This window comes from Simochromis diagramma, unplaced genomic scaffold, assembly GCF_900408965.1.
Source record: "Simochromis diagramma unplaced genomic scaffold, fSimDia1.1 OVJJ01000421.1, whole genome shotgun sequence".
Taxonomy (NCBI): Eukaryota; Metazoa; Chordata; class Actinopteri; order Cichliformes; family Cichlidae; genus Simochromis; species Simochromis diagramma.
Window position 1 is genome coordinate 10,955,775 of NW_024387250.1, and position 20,381 is coordinate 10,976,155.

At 41.8% G+C, this 20,381-nt stretch overlaps 1 protein-coding gene across 3 annotated transcripts in view; it reads left to right on the top strand.

Annotated features, from left to right (window-relative positions):
• Nucleotides 1–20,381, top strand: part of akt3a (v-akt murine thymoma viral oncogene homolog 3a) — a 54,590-nt gene that overhangs the window by 29,617 nt on the left and 4,592 nt on the right. For 2 of the 3 annotated variants that reach the window (XM_040001402.1, XM_040001401.1), the window contains exons 3-14: nucleotides 368–493; nucleotides 3,696–3,807; nucleotides 7,815–7,959; nucleotides 8,655–8,786; nucleotides 8,994–9,059; nucleotides 9,830–9,898; nucleotides 11,888–12,010; nucleotides 12,634–12,762; nucleotides 18,232–18,446; nucleotides 19,059–19,146; nucleotides 19,697–19,799; nucleotides 19,898–20,350. In XM_040001402.1, the coding sequence (XP_039857336.1) occupies nucleotides 368–493; nucleotides 3,696–3,807; nucleotides 7,815–7,959; nucleotides 8,655–8,786; nucleotides 8,994–9,059; nucleotides 9,830–9,898; nucleotides 11,888–12,010; nucleotides 12,634–12,762; nucleotides 18,232–18,446; nucleotides 19,059–19,146; nucleotides 19,697–19,799; nucleotides 19,898–20,007 (1,418 nt within the window). In that variant the 3' untranslated portion in view covers nucleotides 20,008–20,350. Of the gene's footprint in view, nucleotides 1–367; nucleotides 494–3,695; nucleotides 3,808–7,814; nucleotides 7,960–8,654; nucleotides 8,787–8,993; nucleotides 9,060–9,829; nucleotides 9,899–11,887; nucleotides 12,011–12,633; nucleotides 12,763–18,231; nucleotides 18,447–19,058; nucleotides 19,147–19,696; nucleotides 19,800–19,897; nucleotides 20,351–20,381 lie in introns of those variants that run through there. The other variant, XM_040001403.1, reaches the window with a different exon arrangement.

The window sequence follows — 20,381 nt, forward strand, 5'->3', positions numbered from 1 at the left end:
AAGCGCTGTGGGAGCCATAGAGATGCTGTGTGTAAGTGTGTGTTTGTGTAACACTGCAGAGTGTATATGTGTGTGTGTGTGTGTGTGACATCTTTTGGACAGATGAGAGTTGAGCAGACAGGCTCCTAACTGTCCAGGGAATAAAATCTGTATTTAAAATCCTTAGCATTGTTATTGTTGCAGTTAATGCGACTGTCCATATATCATGATGATTATAGTAATCATCACAACCCCTGAATGAACTATTCCATCAGCATCACTCTTTCCTCTGAATCTGATCTGAATTTACCTGTGTGTGCACCAAGTATTTATTGAAGATATTTAACTCCTACATTTTCTTTCTTTTTGTGTTCATCTTTCTTTTCAGGTGAATACATAAAGAACTGGCGACCGCGCTACTTCCTGCTGAAGACAGACGGCTCTTTCATCGGCTACAAAGAGAAACCTCAGGATGCCGACCTGCCCTACCCCTTAAATAACTTCTCAGTAGCAAGTATGTTACCTACAACATATGCCATTATAGACTCTTGACACTGTGCTCTAAAATTTTGTGTACATGAATTTTTACACTGTATACAGACAGGAACATTAAAGGCAAGTGAGAAAATGATGATCCACAGATTTCTGTCAGAGGGATGCAGCTGCAGATTACATCTTTTTGTTTGACTCTCAACATTCAGTTGACCAATCATGTCAGCACCTTAAAGATATTGAAATGTTAAACTGTAAGCAGGGTATATGGGAAGTCTAGTAGCCAGGAACCTGCATCTTTCCTCTACGTACATTACCAAAGTACCCTGCATACTTCTCTGGAGGCTCATAATTAAGTAATGATATGGTAACACCTCCTGTAATTTATCTGTGAAGGGAACATTTCAGTTCAATGAAGAATCTCTGCAGGTGGTACTGAGTCACAGTCTTGCTTTAGGACAACTCAGCACTTGATGAACTTTTAATAACCATCAGTATTGCCTCCAACTGCTTATAAGACAGAACTGAGTTTCTATTAACTAACGAGGCACCTTTCTGTTTTTAAAATATCAAACTTTCTCAAGTTAAGGTTACTTTATACTACACATAGATTAAAGACATTAAGTCTGGGAAATGAGAATAAAAGTGGACTTAGCTGGGCTTAGTGGAAATGCAGTAAAATACTTTTTCATGTAACGTTGATTAAAGATATCAGTCAGATCATAGTAAAGATAATGTTTGAAAGTGCCTTATAGCAGATAAAATGAAAGACTGAAATGGAAGAAAACAAAATCATTACCATCTGTCCAAGTGAACATCAGTCTACAAGTGAGGGAGGCGGGTTGAGAAGACGGTTATATCTCTGTCAGTATTAAAGAATGCGTGTAATAAAAGTCCTCGAGAAGTAAGTTGTGCAACTAGGCAGGGATCTTGAACTGCCTGAGGGCACATGTGGAGGCAGTAAACCTGATTTTTTTGGGGGGGAGTACCACAAGGACTACCATTCAAGCTGAAATGAGATAAAGGAGCAGATAACCTTGTTTAATTTTGCAAAATGAACCAGATCATTTTGTTGTTTTATAAAAAATATAGTGTAACACACAGCAGCTGTCTGTTAATGAATAAATGAGTATGTATTATCTAGTTGTTTACTCTAGTTCATGTTTATACATAATCTGATTGTTACTATGATGGTGTTTGCCCTCTTGGCACAAGGCCTTATGCAGATGCCACCAAAATTATTAGCATCTATTTCCAATTAACACTGTATTGCTGCACAATATCTCAGATTTCAAAATAACATAAATGAGGCGAATATGTTTATTCTTTTAAATCAAATGGCACCTGCAGGGCATGTGAAATATCTGCAGAGAAGCAGAGAATATGTGTGAGACGAGAGCCAAAACAGAAAATATGATGTATGATAGAATACAAGCTGATACCTCAGAGAAAATGATAAAAAATGGTACATCGAACAATGGAGGTGGAGAAAGAAAGATAGGAGTCCAGAAGGGAGGACAAGTACGGGGAATGAGCGATGGTAGCTGATCAGAGGTGGCAGAGGAGAGAGGAAGAAGAGGGAAGGGCAGAGATGGAAGGATGATTAGGGTGGAGGAAGAGAAGGACGGAGGGACTGGGAGAGAGGAGGATCATCAGCACCGAACAGACAGGGAGGAGGAGACGAAGACAGGACTGGAGAAGGAGGAAAAAGGGGAGAGAAAAGAGTTTGTGAGGAGGACAAGCCAGGCCATACATCCGGCCCTGGCTGCTTGGCACAGCACTGGCATTGCCACATCTGTTGCCCAAAGCTGGGAGGCCAGGTGGTGTGTGTGTGTGTGTGTATGTGACTGTGTGCGTGTATGTGTTTGTTTGTTTGTTTTTGCGTGGTTGTGCGTGTGTGTTTGCGTGCGTGAACAACAGAAGTGGTCAGATGGAACAGAGATGGTACAGGCCTGTTCCCTGCAGAGGGACTCATACATACAAGCCTGTCGCGCGCGCACACACACACACTAACACTGCTACACAGTTTTCACAATTGCCTGCTGTGGCAAACAACCCAATTTCATTCAAACTTTACTTTTACGTGTGTGTATGTGTGTGTTTGTCTGTGTGTGGGTGTGAGTGTTTTTTGGCATCAACCATAGCATAACATTGTTTTCAGGCAACACTGCAGGCTGTATTCACAAGTCAGGTTGTAGCTTCTTTGTGTGTGTAGTTTTGTGTGTGTTTACATCGAAGCACTGTGGTCTTGTCATTAACCTTCCTGTCTATATTTAGGCAGAGCCATGACATGCTGTGCTGTGCCACAGTTAAACAGATAGCATTATAAGGAGGGGAAGGGAGAGATGAGCGAGGGAGAGAAGGTGAGCGGAGAATGACAGGAGACAAAAAGAGGACAGAGGGGAGGAGAAAACAGGAGAGAGAGAGATGGAGGGTCACATATGTAGAGCAAGTGGGGGAGACGAGAGGACAAAAGGTGACTCATTAGGCTCTTTTACATCAGTTCTCGTCTCCAAAAACCAGAGAGACTGCAAAGGGGCAATGAAGATGCATTCTTTCCCACAGCAAGCTCACAGCCCCATCTGGCTATGTGTGTATACGTTTCTGCTTTTGTGTACTGTAGTATGCTTTTGCGCAGTAATGGACTGCTGTATTGCCTATTTTCATAGAAATGCGTCTGTTCTGATAGTCACCAGATGCGTATGTGGTGCACCACATAATATCCCTTGGCACAGTCATTGGTTGCTGAAGTTGCCGTTTTTTTAAATCAACAAATTAAAATACAAAGTGCATGTTTTCTTAATGATAATGTTAAGGGTAATTTGTTACATGGCTTCTTTTTCTAGCTAAATGAATTCTAGTGTCACTGTGGCAAGGACTAGGCCTTTTTAACAGCAGAGGGCTTTAAGGGAAAAACACAGATGTTGCTAATAACAACTGCCTAGGCACAAGTGTAGAAAAAAAATACCCTGGAAAATCCAATGGCCAACATGCTATACGTGCATATTTTTAACTTGTCATAAGTCATAAGTAACTTTGACCTGAAGTCACTACATCTTAATTTATTTCTGGTAGAGTTAGAAGTGCTCTGACCTCATCTGAGTTTGTTTCTGCTTATTTGTTTTTCTTGAGTGCAAAGTGATTGCAGTCATGGTACAGTGAAGAAATCACTTTCCCCTGGTTGCCCATTTTCTTTCTTTTTATTTATTTATTTATTTATTTAGAATGTCAGCTGATGAAGACAGAGAGGCCGAAGCCAAACACCTTCATCATACGCTGCCTCCAGTGGACCACAGTCATCGAGAGGACGTTCCATGTGGACACCCCAGATGAGAGGTCAGTTTTCCTTTAGGCAACAATTCCTAAAGTGTTCAACAATCAGAGTTTGATCAGTGAGTATCTATGTCTCTCTGAGAAATGAGTGCAGCATGCTGAATGGACATTTTGTAATCTAGTTAAGACTTATTAGTCAGAATACCAAAAAATGTCTATTCTTCCCTTAAGTTTTTGGATTCTTTATTGAGTTTAGTTTGTATTATATAAGATTATTATACAGTGATGAAGGTGATTGAGGAACCAGTGTTGGGCTGGCACTTCTCCCTGTTGGAAATAAAACATGAATCAGAATTGTCCACAGCTTACAATTATTTAACCACCTCAAGTGAGTACAGAAATAAGTATTTCTAATACGTGTAATTCTATTCTACAATTAGAACCTGCGTGTTATTGAATTATTCGTAGTATCTATGTAAATACAAAAAAAAGTTATAGTACAAAAAAGTCTGAGTCACTCTTCATCTCTTTTTTCTGTGCTGTGAAAAATAGGTGCTACAATATATTAAAACATGCAGACATAAATTCAAAACTAAGTTTTATGTTTATTATTCTCATGTTGAAAAATGAAGCTGTTGCCAATCAGATCCACAAGGGGTATTGCATGCTGAATCAAACTGTGCCGGTACTTTTCTCTGTTAATTCCACCAGATTTTTAGAAAATCTCCAGCACTGGCTGAAAACCCCAAACCATGACAGAGCCTCCACCATGTTTTATTGATGACTCTCACTGTTGTACATCTGTCTTCTGTACATATTGACAACAACTTGCATCAAAAATGTGAATCCCACAGATTTTCAATCCAGTTCATTTCCCTTCCTTAAGAATTTCTTCTTGATAGCTACGCTTGCACTGAGACCATTTTTGATGACGCTTCAGTTAACAGTAGATGGATCACATATCATGAACGTCCTGGTGCATCCCTCAGGTTCTGTGTCAGGTCTTTGCTGGAACGCATGACTTTAAGACCCTGTTCATCCACTATCGATATGTTTTTGGGCATGCTACTGCCGCTTGTGTTCTCCACTCCTCCAGTTTCCTTATATTTTTAATGATACTGCGCACCATGCTGAGATATTCCAAGTTTTTGGCTAATAGCTTCTTCAATCACCTCATTAGTGCAAAAATATTATTTTTTGCTTACCAAACTGTGTTATGTTTGTCTTTTCCTTAGATTCAACTAAAGAAATGAGAATAAATTATACGCTTGTAAAAAAGTTATTTAAAATTGGTTCCTTGATAAGCTGACTGTTATATGTAGACACGACAGTGGTTCATCTCTTGAGTTAGTTGCCTTTTTATCCTTGTAGGATGCATAGGTTAGTGTTTCAACAAACAAAAAACATTAAACTGAAAATGATCATGTGGAGATACTGGACTAAAAATGAATGAAAACCAGCCAAAAAACCACTTTGAAAGCCCTTCAGAAACCCAGAGAACTGTTGCTCAAGAGCACTTAAAAAGAAATTTAAAATTGCAAGAGAGTTTGGATCATTGCATGCAAAATATAAAGAAATGACAGGCTGATTTTTGCACAGTAATGTATTCTTTGTATTACATTCCATTTGGAATTGATTTACACTCTCCAAATTAGGCTCTTCCCAGAAGAGACAGTTTGTTGCTTTCAGGGTCAGCTGTTGTTGCGGTGTTTTTCATGCCCCAAGTCGGTGCTTGAATTTTGCTTGAGTATCGTACCTCTTTCTCAATAACCTGTGGCTACCACCAGTCAAATTGACATCCACGACTGCTTGACGAAGCATTTTTTTTTTCATTAAGGGAAGCAAAAATAGCCAAATGAGTACAATTCATGTTGAAGTAAAATAAATGGAAAGTACATGGGTAAACGAATTATCAAGGGCAGGGATACAGGATGTATGAAGAGGTCTGTACTGTATTGCTTTTGGTGGTGTGAGAGAGAAAGGAGAGGGTGAGAGAGACAGAGTGGAAAGGAGACCTTTCAAGTTGCGTTGGCATAAATTCTCCAGCTGCTCAGTTCCTTTCTGAGGAGCTGAGGTGTTTATCTCCAGAAAATGAACAGCTTTGCCCAGAAGACCACAGATGCTTCTGTGCATCCTTTGAGTTTGTGTGTGTGTGTGTGTGTGTGTGTGTGTGTGTGTGTGTGTGTGTGTGTGTGTGTGTGTGTGTGTGTGTGTGTGTGTGTGTGTGTGTGTGTGTGTGTGTGTGTGTGTGTGTGTTCTTCTTTTTATTTATTCATTTTTTTTGGGGTCTGTGTGTGTGGGCTGCAGCTGTCTGTCTAACTTGGTGTTATATGTTGCTTTTATAGTAGTTTAGTCTCTAGATAATCAAATAAGCATTTGAGAGTTAACATTAAACTAATAACTTTATATTGATGGAGGAAGAGGAAGTAGATGACTGTGAGCTCCAGATGTGCCTGTGCTTTGTTGTAGAAGTGTGCGCAAGATTTTTTGCGTTATTGAAGTGGGTTGGAAAAAAGTCTGCGTGTGGGAGTCTGTGCTGTTGTGTGTTACTGTATCTGTTGTACTGTACCCGTGCTGGCAGAGCTCCAGCTACCACAGCACCAACCCAGAGAGGGTGGCACGTGTTGGCGTGGTGCCCGACTGTAGGCAGGCCCATTATCTCTCATTAGCAAAAAAAAAAACCCTCATTACACAAAAAAAAATACTCAAAATGAGAGAGCATTTATCTGCTGTCTGACCTTGAGAGAGTTCCCGTTGCTTTTCACGTAGCACACACACATTCGCACAATATGGATGCCACAAATTGAGTGCTCCACTGTTGTTGATAGAGTGTAACTTGAGTTTGCCCTTGTTTTGGAGTGTGTAGGGTATGCTAAGAAGTCTTTGCAGAAGAAAGAGATTCAGATCTTAAAAACACACTGCTCTGTTTAGGTTCAGATGAATGTTCCTCCAGATCCCTCAAGGAAACATATGGGCGTCTAACTCAAAACAAAACAAAGCAGACAGAGGTGAATGTTTATGAGTCAAGCAGGTTTCATTATTATGATCTCCTCACGGCTTACTCTGGGTAAGTGTATTTTCAAAGTGCATTCTCGTAAATCCAGATTTGCTTCTCCCGAGTCCAGGGGATTTCAGAATATTTGAGTATCATTTTTACTTCACCTCAGTTCAAGCTCTCTGGTGTTTTCTGCTAACATGTAACCCCTGCATGTGGCACAGGATTAACACTGTTTGAGTGAAGATCAGTGGCATAAAAAAAACTTCAAAGTACAAGTCATTTTGAACCATTTCATTCTTGAGGAAAACTTTCAAGTTGTGTGAACTTAAACTAATTTACAATTTTTGGATACTGCTAAAATCACAGAATCTTCTCTTCTCTTCTCTTCTCTTCTCTTCTCTTCTCTTCTCTTCTCTTCTACATTAGGGCAGAGGGAAGCTAGACCCTCTGTCCTAACCATTATATTCATCATTGTTAAATACAGTTAATGCACCTTAACATCTTGATGCATGGCCATCCATGCTGCTACAGATTATAATCACTCTCTCTCACACACACACACACACACACACACACACACCCACCTTCTCTGAACAGATGTTGAACATCACTGCTAATGGAAAGTCAATGGGGAGGAACAATGTTAGCAAACAACAAAGCATTGTTCCCTCTAATGCACTGGTGTGTATTTGCACACACTCATTCACCCTCTCGCCTCTCGCACATGCACACACACAGACTGGTAGGCATTAGTTCTGCTCTATGATCATTGCTCATTTGGTTGATTCTCTAGTTGACCGTGTTTCCACTCTGTTGAACAAATAGGTGTTTATGTTAATTGAAAACACTTTGACGCCTTTAAAAACCTGGTTAAATAAGTGCACTCAAATTTCTTTTTAATATTAGGACCAGTATAATGCATTACAGCAATTTAATGTTTTTATACATGTGCTAGTTACAGGTGTGTGCTTAAGCATAGTAAACTGGGCCTTTTTGGACAGTCAGTATATTAAGAAAGGTCTTAGTAAGGCTGCAAATGCTAACTTTACCTTTTTACATGCTTTGACTCCAGAGATGAGTGGACAGAGGCAATTCAGATGGTGGCTGACAAGCTGCAGAGACAAGAGGAGGAAAGGATCCAGTGCAGCCCCACCTCCAACATCGACAACATGGTGGAGGAGGAGATGGACATCTCCACTACACACCACAAAAGAAAGGTAAAAACTACACTTGCACGTGCATGTATTTTATACCCAAGGTACAAAAAATATTCCAGCCGTTATGCTGTTTTATGTAATAATTTTTTTCATGTTATAATACTCCAGCGAGTAAAAACAGTCCTGCTAAATATCTTCTGTGAAGGCACAGGTGATACTTGGGCACATTTCCTACTACATACATAAAAAATAAATTTAACAATCTACCACTAGCTGCCTCCTCTGGCTCTGCTGTTTATTACACCCCACTCTGCAAAGGTTTTATGTAATAATGTTATGGTTCAATAAAAATCTGTTTTCAGTGTCTATCGTAGACTAAAGGGCTTGTTTTGACCTGACAGTCGCACTCGGCATGGTCATGAAGATGACTGGGAGTCATCTCACGGGTGCCATTAACATCACTCATGAATTTCATGGCATTTAGCCCAGTAGCAGTCAATAAATGTTGTTTTTGGCTGCTTGAATTTAGATATCATTTACATTGAGGAAGATTGCCACTTTTCTGTTACATGAAAAAAGGCTTCACAGAGAATCCTCATTGTATTGCTTAAAGGAGAAAAATATACTTATTTCAAAATATTCACAGCCCTACACTTCCAATGGGATTTTAATGTTTCTAAATGCCAGTAGATACTGCATCAATTATTCAACTGAGGAACTCATGATATTGGCCTTCTCTTTTTTTCCTCTAATAGACAATGAGCGACTTCGACTACCTGAAGCTGCTGGGAAAGGGAACCTTTGGTAAAGTGATTCTTGTCCGGGAAAAGGCCAGCGGGAAATACTACGCCATGAAAATCCTTAAAAAAGAAGTCATCATAGCCAAGGTGAGTCTGGAAAATACATCAAGTATGTATTTTCAGTTGCGTCCATTAATTTGAATATTTTATCTTTTACTGTACTTTTGATTCTGGGTAGTGTCAGATGTCAGTATCGGTTGTTTTTATTGCACTGCTGCAGCACTGTTCAGCTGTCCTCTTTCTTAGTGGTTTAAGTGGACTGATAATGGTTTTCATTGCATGTTGTATGAACAGGATGAAGTGGCTCACACACTCACAGAGAGCAGAGTACTAAAAAACACCAGGCACCCCTTTCTAACTGTAAGTACCTCGTACACACTAAACACAACTGGTTTAAATTTATAGATCTTTACATATGGACCGTGTCCTGACATCTGTACACACACAGCTTATTGATCCTCCACATACCTGAGTCTTCTGAGGCCAATTACGATTTAGAAGCCACATTGTTGTACTTTAACAGCTGCATCTGTTAGCTTTGATGTACACATTCACACATTAGCTGCTGCACACATATATGCATGTTCACACACACACAGACACACACACACACACACTATCGAAAGAGCAATTACACTTCACATCTGAGTTTAGCCCCGTCACACCTGCAGCCACAAAGAGACTTCAACCAACTGTTCTTTTGTTTAGCAGATTTCTCCCTCAAAAGAGAAAGTGAACACACAGACACACAGACACCTACTTGCTTTGAATAAACAAATAGAGGCATAAACAGTTTAAAGCTTAGGCCGATCACGTTGTGCTCCTCCTGCTGTTCTAGCTAGAACGGCAAGACTTCCTGCTGTGTATGAAATCGTTCACTCACCCACTTCACTGTTCACTGTACAGGGAGTGCATACGAAAACAGGCAGATTGTTTGTGTTTTTTAAGCCAAATGAAGAAGGAGCATTCCATATTACCTCTCCTGTACAACCAGTTAGGCCTGAAATGTTATATTACATATATATTCTGAGATTATTTTATTTTAATTAATGCAAGGCTGATGCTTTCAGTGCCTCGGAGAATGATTTCTGTTATATAAATTGTTTGTGTGTGTGTGGTTTTCGTTTCAGTCTCTAAAATACTCATTCCAGACTAAAGACCGCCTCTGTTTCGTCATGGAGTATGTGAATGGAGGAGAGGTAAGAGACACACACATTTGTGATGGATGTGCTGTGTGTGGTTTCTCATCTTTGTGTTACTACTTTAAAGAGCCGGTTAAACCACATTTCCACCACAATAACTGTCGGCGAGTTACTTTCTCACAGTAACTGTCTTATGGTATGTAAACAGATACATTCCTGGATCTGTTATCTTTATTTTCATTTCAGTTTTTATATATCAGGGTTGTTACAAGTGTTTTAAATCATATTTAATCACTCTCCAGATGCCAGTGTTCAGCCAAACTAAAAGAGACTGGATTTAAATTGTAAATTAGTTGTTTTTGTGATTATTATTATTTCAAAGACAATTTCCTAAACAGTTTTTGGGTTCATAAATGTCTCACAGATGAATACAGAATATGTTGTAATTGTATGTGCAAAGCTGCAGCAGCAGTGCCGGGAATGATCGGTTGAACGTGCAAACACTGAAGAAGTGGCTAAAGTTTCGCTTTTGAATTGCTTTCTAACACGGTTAATTTTCCAACCAACTGGCCTCTCACTTGCCTTCTCGCCTCTCTTTTCTGTACTCTCCTTCTCCTGCGTGCGTCTATTTATGAACACACCTATGGGGAGGACACAGCCAGAATGACAGTCTGAGATGAAATGAGTTTGGATTCCCCCACTTTTCCATTTCTCAGATTTTTAATCGGGCCGTTTTTGCAATCTTGGTTCATTCCCTTAGTGTAACTGTCACCTGCTCCCCTCCCAGCTAGTTAAGCAGTTCAGCCAGCACCAGGCCTGAGCAGAACTCACTCACACACACTCACACACACACACAAACACACACACACTTACCCTGAGAACACAAGCACAGACACACACACAAAAGGCACACATACTTAGACAAACACACGCAGCAAATTTTTACCTCAACGGACAAATTGTGACCACACATGCCTCACACACACCACACACACACACCGAACCCATTACAAACCTGCCACAGTCACAGCTGCCAGTACACTGATGAAGGCCCACCTGTCGTGTTACCCCCTCTCACCACAGCTTCAACACATACACGCACACACACACACATGCACACACTTGCACACAAACAGACACCATTTGAGCAAGGTGGTCTGTGAGGATCACTCCAGTGGCCATTATGCAAACCTCCCTGAACAATTAATGGGGAGATATGTGCCCTTTGGCCTCATGGGTAATTTGTACGACTCGACTGTTGCGGCACAGCAGGCTGATGTCAGTTTGGTGCCACATGTGTAGCTGTGTGACAGTGAGAACTTGACAACTGACAGCAAAGGGGAAAGTAAGTGAGGAAGGGAATGTGAGGTGAGCCATTTAAAAGGAAGACAGAAGAGGTCAAACCACAGGGGGGGGGGTTGTACTCTTTAAAGTATGAAAATAAGCCTTGTGCCAAAAACAGAGAACGGTGGATATGAGAATGGAGCAAATGAAGACGGAGGCTCAGGGGGCAAGGCCAGTTAGGCCACTAATGAGTACTGCACCGTAGGCAGTCGGGGGGCTGTTGGCGACAGCGGCAGTCGGCCTGTCTTTAACTAGACTGGTGTATTGATTAAACCCTTGATTTGGCCCCCATCGCCGAACTCCACGCCAGCACCGTGCCAACCTAGCCCAGAGGGTAACGTGGAAGAGGTATGCGTGTCTGTGTATGTGTAGTGAGAAGGGGGTGTGGGGGGGCCACTAGATGAGGCGCCAGCTGCCGAGCGCCTCCACCCGCCGTCCTCTGAGACCCCCCCCCACACACATGCACCCCTCACACACACACACACGCGCGCGTACACACACCCCACTCACCCTCCCCTCCGCTATCTATCATCTCAATATGGTGCGGGCAGCCAGTTTGTGTTGTGCTAATTTCCTCCAATAAATCAGTAATTATTGCTGTGCCGTCCCTGCTGTCTCTCCCCCTTCTCTCTCCCCCGCCCTCTCTCTGTTCTCTCCCTCTCACCCGCTCTTCCCTTCTCGTCCTTCCTCCTTTTCCCGCAGCTGTTTTTCCATTTGTCCAGAGAACGGGTGTTCTCAGAGGAGCGCACGCGCTTCTACGGCGCAGAGATTGTTTCGGCTCTCGACTACCTGCATTCAGCCAAGATTGTGTACCGGGACCTCAAGGTAAACAGAAACAGGGAGGAAAAGCAGGCTGGGGGCATGGAAGAGAGTGATCAGATATTTTAGGGAAAACTTCTTTTGTTTTTGCCCCCCTCCCACCTCTTGTGTTTCGGTGTCCCTCCCCGTCCAGGAGAAGACGAGTGGCTCAGGATGTGTAGTAATTAAAGAGACGGACAGGGACAAACTCACACAGACATAAAGCAGCAAAGAATTGCAGGAGGCAGGGAGAGAGGGAAGGAGAGAGGTGCTGATGCCACAGAGGTAGAGAGGTAGATGGCTCCGTCTGAGTGCCTGCCTGGCAGCCTTGGCCCCAGCCCCACTCGCAGCAGCCAAGAAAACAGAAAGGAGAAAAAGCAGACAGAGAGTGAGAAAAACACTTCAGCCATTAAAATTAAAAGGTTGAGTGGCTCCACTACATGCCTGAAGTTTATTTCCCCTTTCAACTCGGTGTTTGTGTGTCTGAGTGTGTGTACTGCCACACTGTGGAGTAATACAATACAGCTTACTCGTCCCTCACTGCTTTCCTCTTCAAAGTGATAACAAGTTTGACTCCACAGTGCACAAAAAGTGTTCAGCCAGTTAATAAAGTGTCACATAATGACAAAGAGATTTTGCTTTCCTTCCAGTTGGAAAACTTAATGCTGGATAAAGATGGCCATATCAAAATCACAGATTTTGGGCTCTGCAAGGAGGGCATCACTGATGCTGCTACCATGAAGACCTTCTGTGGTACACCAGAGTACCTTGCACCTGAGGTAATGGTGTTTTTTTTTAAATGTGTGTATATACATTTATGTTTTTTGTCATCAGAGGGTGAATGTGAGGTGCCTGCACTGCACTGCAGTGTGGTAAATAAGCACACATCCTTGGTATTTGCACCTGGATGTATGCACATCTGTAATCTTGTACAGGAAAGGAGAAGCTTTTTTCTTTGATCTTCACTAATTGATCACTCACGCGTGTACCCCACGTGTGAAATTTGAAGTGTAACATGATGTGTGGTGTCAGAGAATTTGATGCATTTGTTGCTTAACTTTTTCATTAAAATTCTGTTTTTATTTATAGATGAGAAGAAGAAGAGTTGAGAAGCAGTTAAAGAAATTGCTAATATGTCACAGGGCACATTCCTGAGAGTTGTACTGTATAGTAGTTCTGGGCACCATGTAAAAACCATACACTGTCAGGACAATGTACGTGTAAGATATTTTTTAGAGGTGCAGGATATAGAGCTCAGCCTGTTTCCACATGCGACATTGATTCAGCACAGTCATCATGAACATGTTAGGTGTTCAAAGGCCAAAAAGCAAAGGATTCAAACCACCAGATCCACGAAGGAGCGTCCACTTTTTAAACTGATTTATATAATTGATCAACAAGAGAAATCTCAGTGACTGTATGTTATGTTCCGTAAACTGAGCAGATTGACTTAGGCCTCGTAGTACATAAAAGCATCTGTGGCATCCACAGGCGGCCTATCCATTAGGCAGCTTTTCTGCAGTGCTCAGGGTTCCACCAGGAAGGCCCCTGTGAACTGTGAGACTCATGTTGCCCACTGCACAGTTTCTGTTTATCTAACAACAGCCCTGGCTGATTAATTTAACTACCGGAATTATTACTGAGCTTTGATAAATGGGTGCCTGCAGGGTAGGTTCATGAAGAACCTGTAGGAGCCACACATACAGTATCCTTTACTGCATTACAAAAATCCATTGTTAATAGCAAAATGTATTTCTAAGTATTGAAACACACTGAAAGAGAGGTCATTCTGTGTTTCGTTATCATGAATTATCTTATTGTTTCATTTATGTGTCTGGTTGAGGCGGAGCTAATGCGCTCAGTACACTTGAATCACAAAGTGATGATCCAGAGACTCTCTCCCGACCCGTTACCCATAACACTCATGAGGGTGTTAGGAGTCTTCTTATAGTGGAATTTATGTATGTACAGTTTCATTTGCAAATTTCACAGGCAAACAATTTCCATAATATCAGGGTGAACAGTAAATATGCAGTTTTTGCGTGCGAAGCAGGGTGTTGGTTGAATTGGAAAAGGGCAAAGCACGGTTCCTCTCACACACACACACAAAAACACACACAAACACACAGCGCTACGATCTTGTAATCATTTTTTTCAACCATCCGCTGTCCAGTCATCAGCTCTGCCTCACTCGAAGGCCAGCAGATCAACTGCAGAGAGTGTTGCACGACTGTGGGTGGTGGAAGCAGAGCGATGGTGATGTGGAGATGAAGGCAGGAGGGGAGAGGCATAGTATATATCCCACTCAAAAAAGTATGGAGGACAATTTGGCGCAGCATTTTGTGCTTTTTTTTTTTTTAGTCCCTTCCTTTGCGTGCCAAAAGCTGATTGGAGGCTGTTGGTTATTTTTCACAGGATGTGCGTCTGTGTGTATTTATGTGTATGTGTGTGTGTGTGTGTGTGTGTGCGCGTGCGCGCTGTGTGTGTGTGATTGCAGTAGAAAGTGCAGGCTAAAGCGAGGCAGATGGCGGCAGATGGGCGAGGTTGGAGGAAGGTGCTCGGAAAAAACCTGGAAATCTACACCACCGCCGCCGCCACTCGCCCGCCCGCAAGCTCTGCTCGCCCGCCCGCGTGTAAAAATAACACAGTTTGCTCGGAGCCAAGTTACAGAGATGCAAAGTAGCCGGGATAAAAAAGAAAAAGGGGGGATGGGGGTTGAAGACAGAGGAAGATGAGAAGGGAGAGAAAATATTTCAGGGTTACAGGAGTGAAATTCAGACAGTTCCTGTGTTTGCCGTCAGTGAAAAGGGCAGATGAGAAGTGAATAAAGAGGGTTTCTGTCTGCTGCGTGCCTGAAGAACACACAAACAGATACTGCAGCAACGCAACGCTGAATAATTCTTCATCCAAACTCGTAAAGAATTAGATTGAAGTGTTATCGTTTGTTTCAAGGGAAGTCAACAATTATAAAAAAGATTAATGTAAGATTAATAAAGAATAAGCAGTGTAAGATCCTCGCAAAGGGATGGAACGGGATCAGAGAAAACACATGGAGAGTGTTTTTTTCCTTTTCTTTTTTGTGCGTTTGACACATTTCTTTGTGGCAAATTTGAAAGTGTTAAAGGGAATGGATTTGGGCCTTTTCCATTTATTTGTATGTGTTTGTTTTTATTTTGTTTGTATGTTGTATATGTTGGGTATTATTGCGACTCCTTTTCTATTGTAAATGTTTCACAAACATAGCGGCACAGTCAGCGTATTTCAAAATGTTAGCACAGTGACAGCACAAATTCATTTTCAAGTGATGACACTTTGGAGATGGAAGGCCTCTGTCTGATACCCACAATATGGGATGGTATGTTCACAGTATATGAACTGTGTATGTGGATGTGTGTTTGTGTTTCCTGCTGGGTATCTGGGCTGGTACAGCCTCAGGCTGTGTGTGCCCATCCCGTCCCATCTAGCCCTGTCCAGGCTGCCAAAGCCCTCATCCCGCGATCGGCAGCTAGCTGCCACATGGCTGCCACTATAGGGACCAGGACAGGACAGGACCTTCTCCATCACTGCTGCTTTAAATCACTCTCCTCCCCTCCTTCTCTTCTTCGCATCCTCTCCTCTTCTTCCTCACCTCCTTCTTTCCTCCTCTCCTCTCCTCCTTCTTTCCTCTCCTCTCCTCTCGATTTGTCCCATTTGTTTCTTCCTGTCTTGTCCTATTTATTTGCCCTGCCTCTTTTTAAATTATACACATAACCACACATGCCATAAACACACACACACACGCATACACACTCCAGTGCCTCCATGCCTCGGGCTGTGGGGCATCATTCTGGCTCTGTGTGGATTAATCTGCTCCCTGCCTGCAACCGAGCTGCCACCACTTTCTTTAGTCCCAGGACACACGGACACACCATTACACACACTGTTACAGACACTGACAAGCACATACATATACATGCCTAACTGGACACGCTGATCAGTTTGCATTTCTGTACCTTTTTTGTACAAAGATGCAAAATCAGCCTCGTAAGCTGCTCTGAATTTCATAAACGGTTCTGTGTGTGTGTGTGTGTGTGTGTGTGTGTGTGTGTGTCCTCGAGCTGCAGGAACTGAAACAACACCAAACATCTCACACTCAAAACTTTATGAATTTGATGAGGATGGATAAATATTCCATCTGCTGTGTGTGTGTGTGCGTGTGTGTGTCTTGCAGTCTCCCAGCAGTCTAAGCCAGTGTTATCCCTCCAGCCGTACCAGTCAGTAATATATCTGGAGCTGGCGGTGTGTTTCATTCCCCCAGCTCTTCTCTGCAGCTGCCAACTGGGTGACCAGCTTAATTCTCACCCAAACACACATTCACACATAAAATAGCACTCATAAGTCTCTTATTCACTTCCACGTACTGTACATGTTGACTTGCACACATTGAAGCAGTCCGCCTGCATCATTAGCAGTTTAGTGTCAAGTGCATGAGCTCAGTCAGTTAATGACCAGCTTTCCGTGGTATTGAACTGCTGTAGAAACTCACAGGCAGCTGTTTGGTGTGTTCTTCGTATTCTTTCTTTTTCTTTTTCTTCCCTGCGTGGTGCACTGTGACATTTGAATTCAGCCGTCTTATCTAATTGTAGAGCTGGAAAGAAACTGCCAAGTAAAAATGTATTCAAAATAAGCATATTGCATATTTTCTGTCTGCCTTCACGGCATTTTAGGCTGTGGTTACTTTAAATGACAGCAACTCTGTTTAGGATTTAAAATGCAGAAATATGCTAAATAAAACTAGATTTTTCTTCCTCGAGTTTCCTCATACAGTTGATTATATCACATCCGTAACATTGAACTGATACATTTAGAGTGGTATGGTTTGATTTTAGACACTGTTTTCACCTTTTGACACTGCTAATAAGGCCTATGTGAACATCAAAGCACAATTTGCAATTAGTATGCATCAACGTTTTTTTGTTGTTGTTTTTTAAAGTTTATTAAAAGTTTTGATATGTGGCCCTGTTTTCTGTTTAATATGAGCCAGTTATGTATTTATGACACCTGTCCTCCCAGCATCTGCCACACAATGTCTGGTGTTAGTTCAGAGTGGAGTATATGTTTTTAAATATTATGATATTATTAAATTCACTGTGTAATTGTTTCATGTCATTTTAAACAGTGGCAGTACAAACAGGCCTTTTGTGAACGTTTTAGTCTCTGTTAGCGTGTGCTCATGTCCACCCTGACTGGTCCATTATTAACAGTGAGTGAGATGTTGTTATTATTGGCGAGATGTACAACATATGCTGTTCTGGCTGCTCTCCAGCCCTGTCTGTTTGTCAGTCACACGCACATACACACACACACGTGCAACACATGCACACACTTGTACTCATCATGTTAATAAGCTTATTATGTTAATGAGGGCCTCAACAGCACCTGAAATACCTCTCTTCTTGTTTCTGCCTCCTTCTCTTCTCCTTCTCCCTTCCAGAGGTTTGCAGAGCGGAACATGAGGGGATGAAAGAGAGGAAAGCGAGTGAGGGAAGGCATGATTAGAGGATGGAGAAGGCAGGATAAGACAGGATGGAGAGGATAGTGCAAGGAAGGCAGGAAGGGATGAAGAGTAGGAAGGCGGCCCAAACGTGAGATTTAGATATAAAAGTGACTTACTAAACAGTACAATTTTCCTTAAAACACACACAAATAGACATGAAACACAGCAGTTTACCATGCAGTACTTGTGCCACCCAGCTTGGAGGTTGGTGTGGCCCTGACTTGGACTGGAGGCTGTTCCTGCCTTTTCCATCCAGGGACATTCTTGTCTGTCACTGCCAGGAGAGCTTAGTGTGCCAGGGAGAGCTGGCAGCAACCGGGGGGGCATCTGGTAGGCCACGCCAACACGCTGACTTTCCTACTGTAACAGGAGCCTCTGAAGACCTGCCATCCCATAATATTTGCCTCTGTACGTGGCTGTGTATTGAGAGAGGTGGGGGCTGTCGTCTACACCTTAGTCCTTGATAACTGTGCAGCAACTTCTGTTCATCTCAGACAACTTTTTGGTTTTATTCATCCCTGGAGCCTAATGGCATATTGACTGTCCTTTGGTGCCGTTCCTCGCTCATCTGTTTATTCAATGGATACCTTAAGCAGTCAATATTGTCCAATAAAATAAATGCAGACGTTCACTAGAAAAAGCAGATGCCCAATAAAACTAATGGTCCCATTTTAAAAGACAGAAATTCTGTATCTTTTTGTATGCTCCTCAGGTCCTGGAGGACAATGACTACGGTCGAGCGGTGGACTGGTGGGGTCTGGGTGTTGTGACGTACGAGATGATGTGCGGTCGCCTGCCTTTCTACAACCAAGACCACGAGAAGCTGTTTGAGCTCATCCTCATGGAGGACATCAAGTTCCCGCGCACTCTGTCAGCTGACGCAAAGTCCCTGCTGTCTGGCCTGCTCTTCAAAGATCCGAACAAACGGTGTGTGTCGAAGCTTTTTTTTTTTTTTTTACTTTCTCATGAAATCAAATTTATTCAGTAATGTGAAGCAGGACCTCTGTTAGAAATACTATTTTGATGTCAAATAAATCTCTTTATTCGTATCACCATGTCAGCGAAATTTAAATTTTTACTTTGTATCGCCAATATGGCCCGGTACTGACTTAATACAAGATATTAACAGATCTGGTGAATTGACAACCACCGGCAAAAGTGGGAAAAGTTGGGAAGATGATTCATATTTGTGCCCTTTGTGTAAAGTTATTTTTCAGTTACTACCTTCAGACACACAGAGGAGACTAACTTTAGTTATTTTGCTATATAAACAAAAAACACCCACTACTTTTAGTGTACAGCCACTAATCATACAAATATAGAGATGTGCTGATTCTTACTGCTGTTTTAATGGGCAAAGCCTTTCATTCTGTAGATCACTGATTAGCCACCATTTGTCGATATAGCAGCAGTAAGACACGCCATATAAAAAATTGTAGAAATCTTTCTTACATTCTGTTCACGCTGTGCTGTTCATTTCTTACTACGTTTGTCACTTCTGCTTCTAACAATCCTGTCTTCACCTGTCCTCTGCCCTAGGCTCGGAGGAGGGCCAGATGATGCTAAAGAAATAATGAGACACAGTTTTTTCTCTGGTATTGACTGGCAGGATGTCTACGATAAAAAGGTATAGTTTGCATGTCTAATTAAACATAATAGGACTGTAGAAAATAATGTATTCAACTTATTAAGACAGGCAGCTGTAAAGAGCACAGTGTTACAGAGATGTGTGACTTTGTATCCTGTGCATGTGTTTCTCATATAACACCATCAAGTGAGAGTCAGGTGGCATCACTTAAGCAGCTAAACAGGTGTCAAGCCTCCTCATTTGACTTTTTTAAAAAAGTTGTTTTGTTCTGTTGCAGAGTTTAGTAGAGTCCAGTGATTCAAAAGCATAAAAGACCTCCTTGAAATTATTCAGTTGGTTTAACTACTATTTATAGGGTTTTATGGTAATGATGTAAAGACAAGACACTCTGGATCTGAGGCTCGGATGTTAACTATGAATAATAACTGTGGTGAAAGGAGGATTTTGGTGGATTTATTTCTTCTTCTTCCTGGCCTTTTTTTCCTGACTTTTAGTTACAGGAATTTTTATGTCTGTCAGTCTGGAACAACAACAACGACCACTGCTGTTATTTACAATCTGATGTGATCTCTTCGCATCTCTGTCCCAGCTCGTTCCTCCGTTCAAGCCTCAGGTGACGTCGGAGACAGACACCAGATACTTTGATGAGGAGTTCACAGCTCAGACCATCACAATCACCCCACCAGAGAAATGTGAGTGTCTCCTGCCTCTTTCTTTTCCACACGCGCATATGAACAAATAAGTCAAGAATAAAATTTGACTAAATCACAAATTTTGTTTTTTTACAAAGCTGCAGATATTGTCCTTGGACATAATGGTGAAATAAACAAACACGCCATTCTCTGTTGTCGGGTGTTTAATACGTGTCAGGATTTCTGTAAAATGTTAGTGGTGAAATGACAGCGTTTACTCAAACAGATGACTGTTTCACACTGTGGAACAAACACCTTTGTCTGTTTATTCGAGTGTCTCTGTGTTAGTCCTCCGGCCACATGCAGCTCTTCTGGGCTTCTGGGATACAGATCGTGCTTTTAAAATCATTTAACGCTGTATTATACATGAACTGATGTGAGGTTCCACTTGTTTGTAGGTCACATGTTAGTAGAATGAAATTGGCACATCAGAAACTTACTTTTTAATTGTTTAACTCGACAGTAACAGAGAAGATGATCAGATGAGAGAGAGAAGTTGTATCTTTCCTGATTGATGTCATGTATTAATACAAATGAACTGTGTTATATAGTAAATGCTTTAAAAATGACCTCTGAATCTAT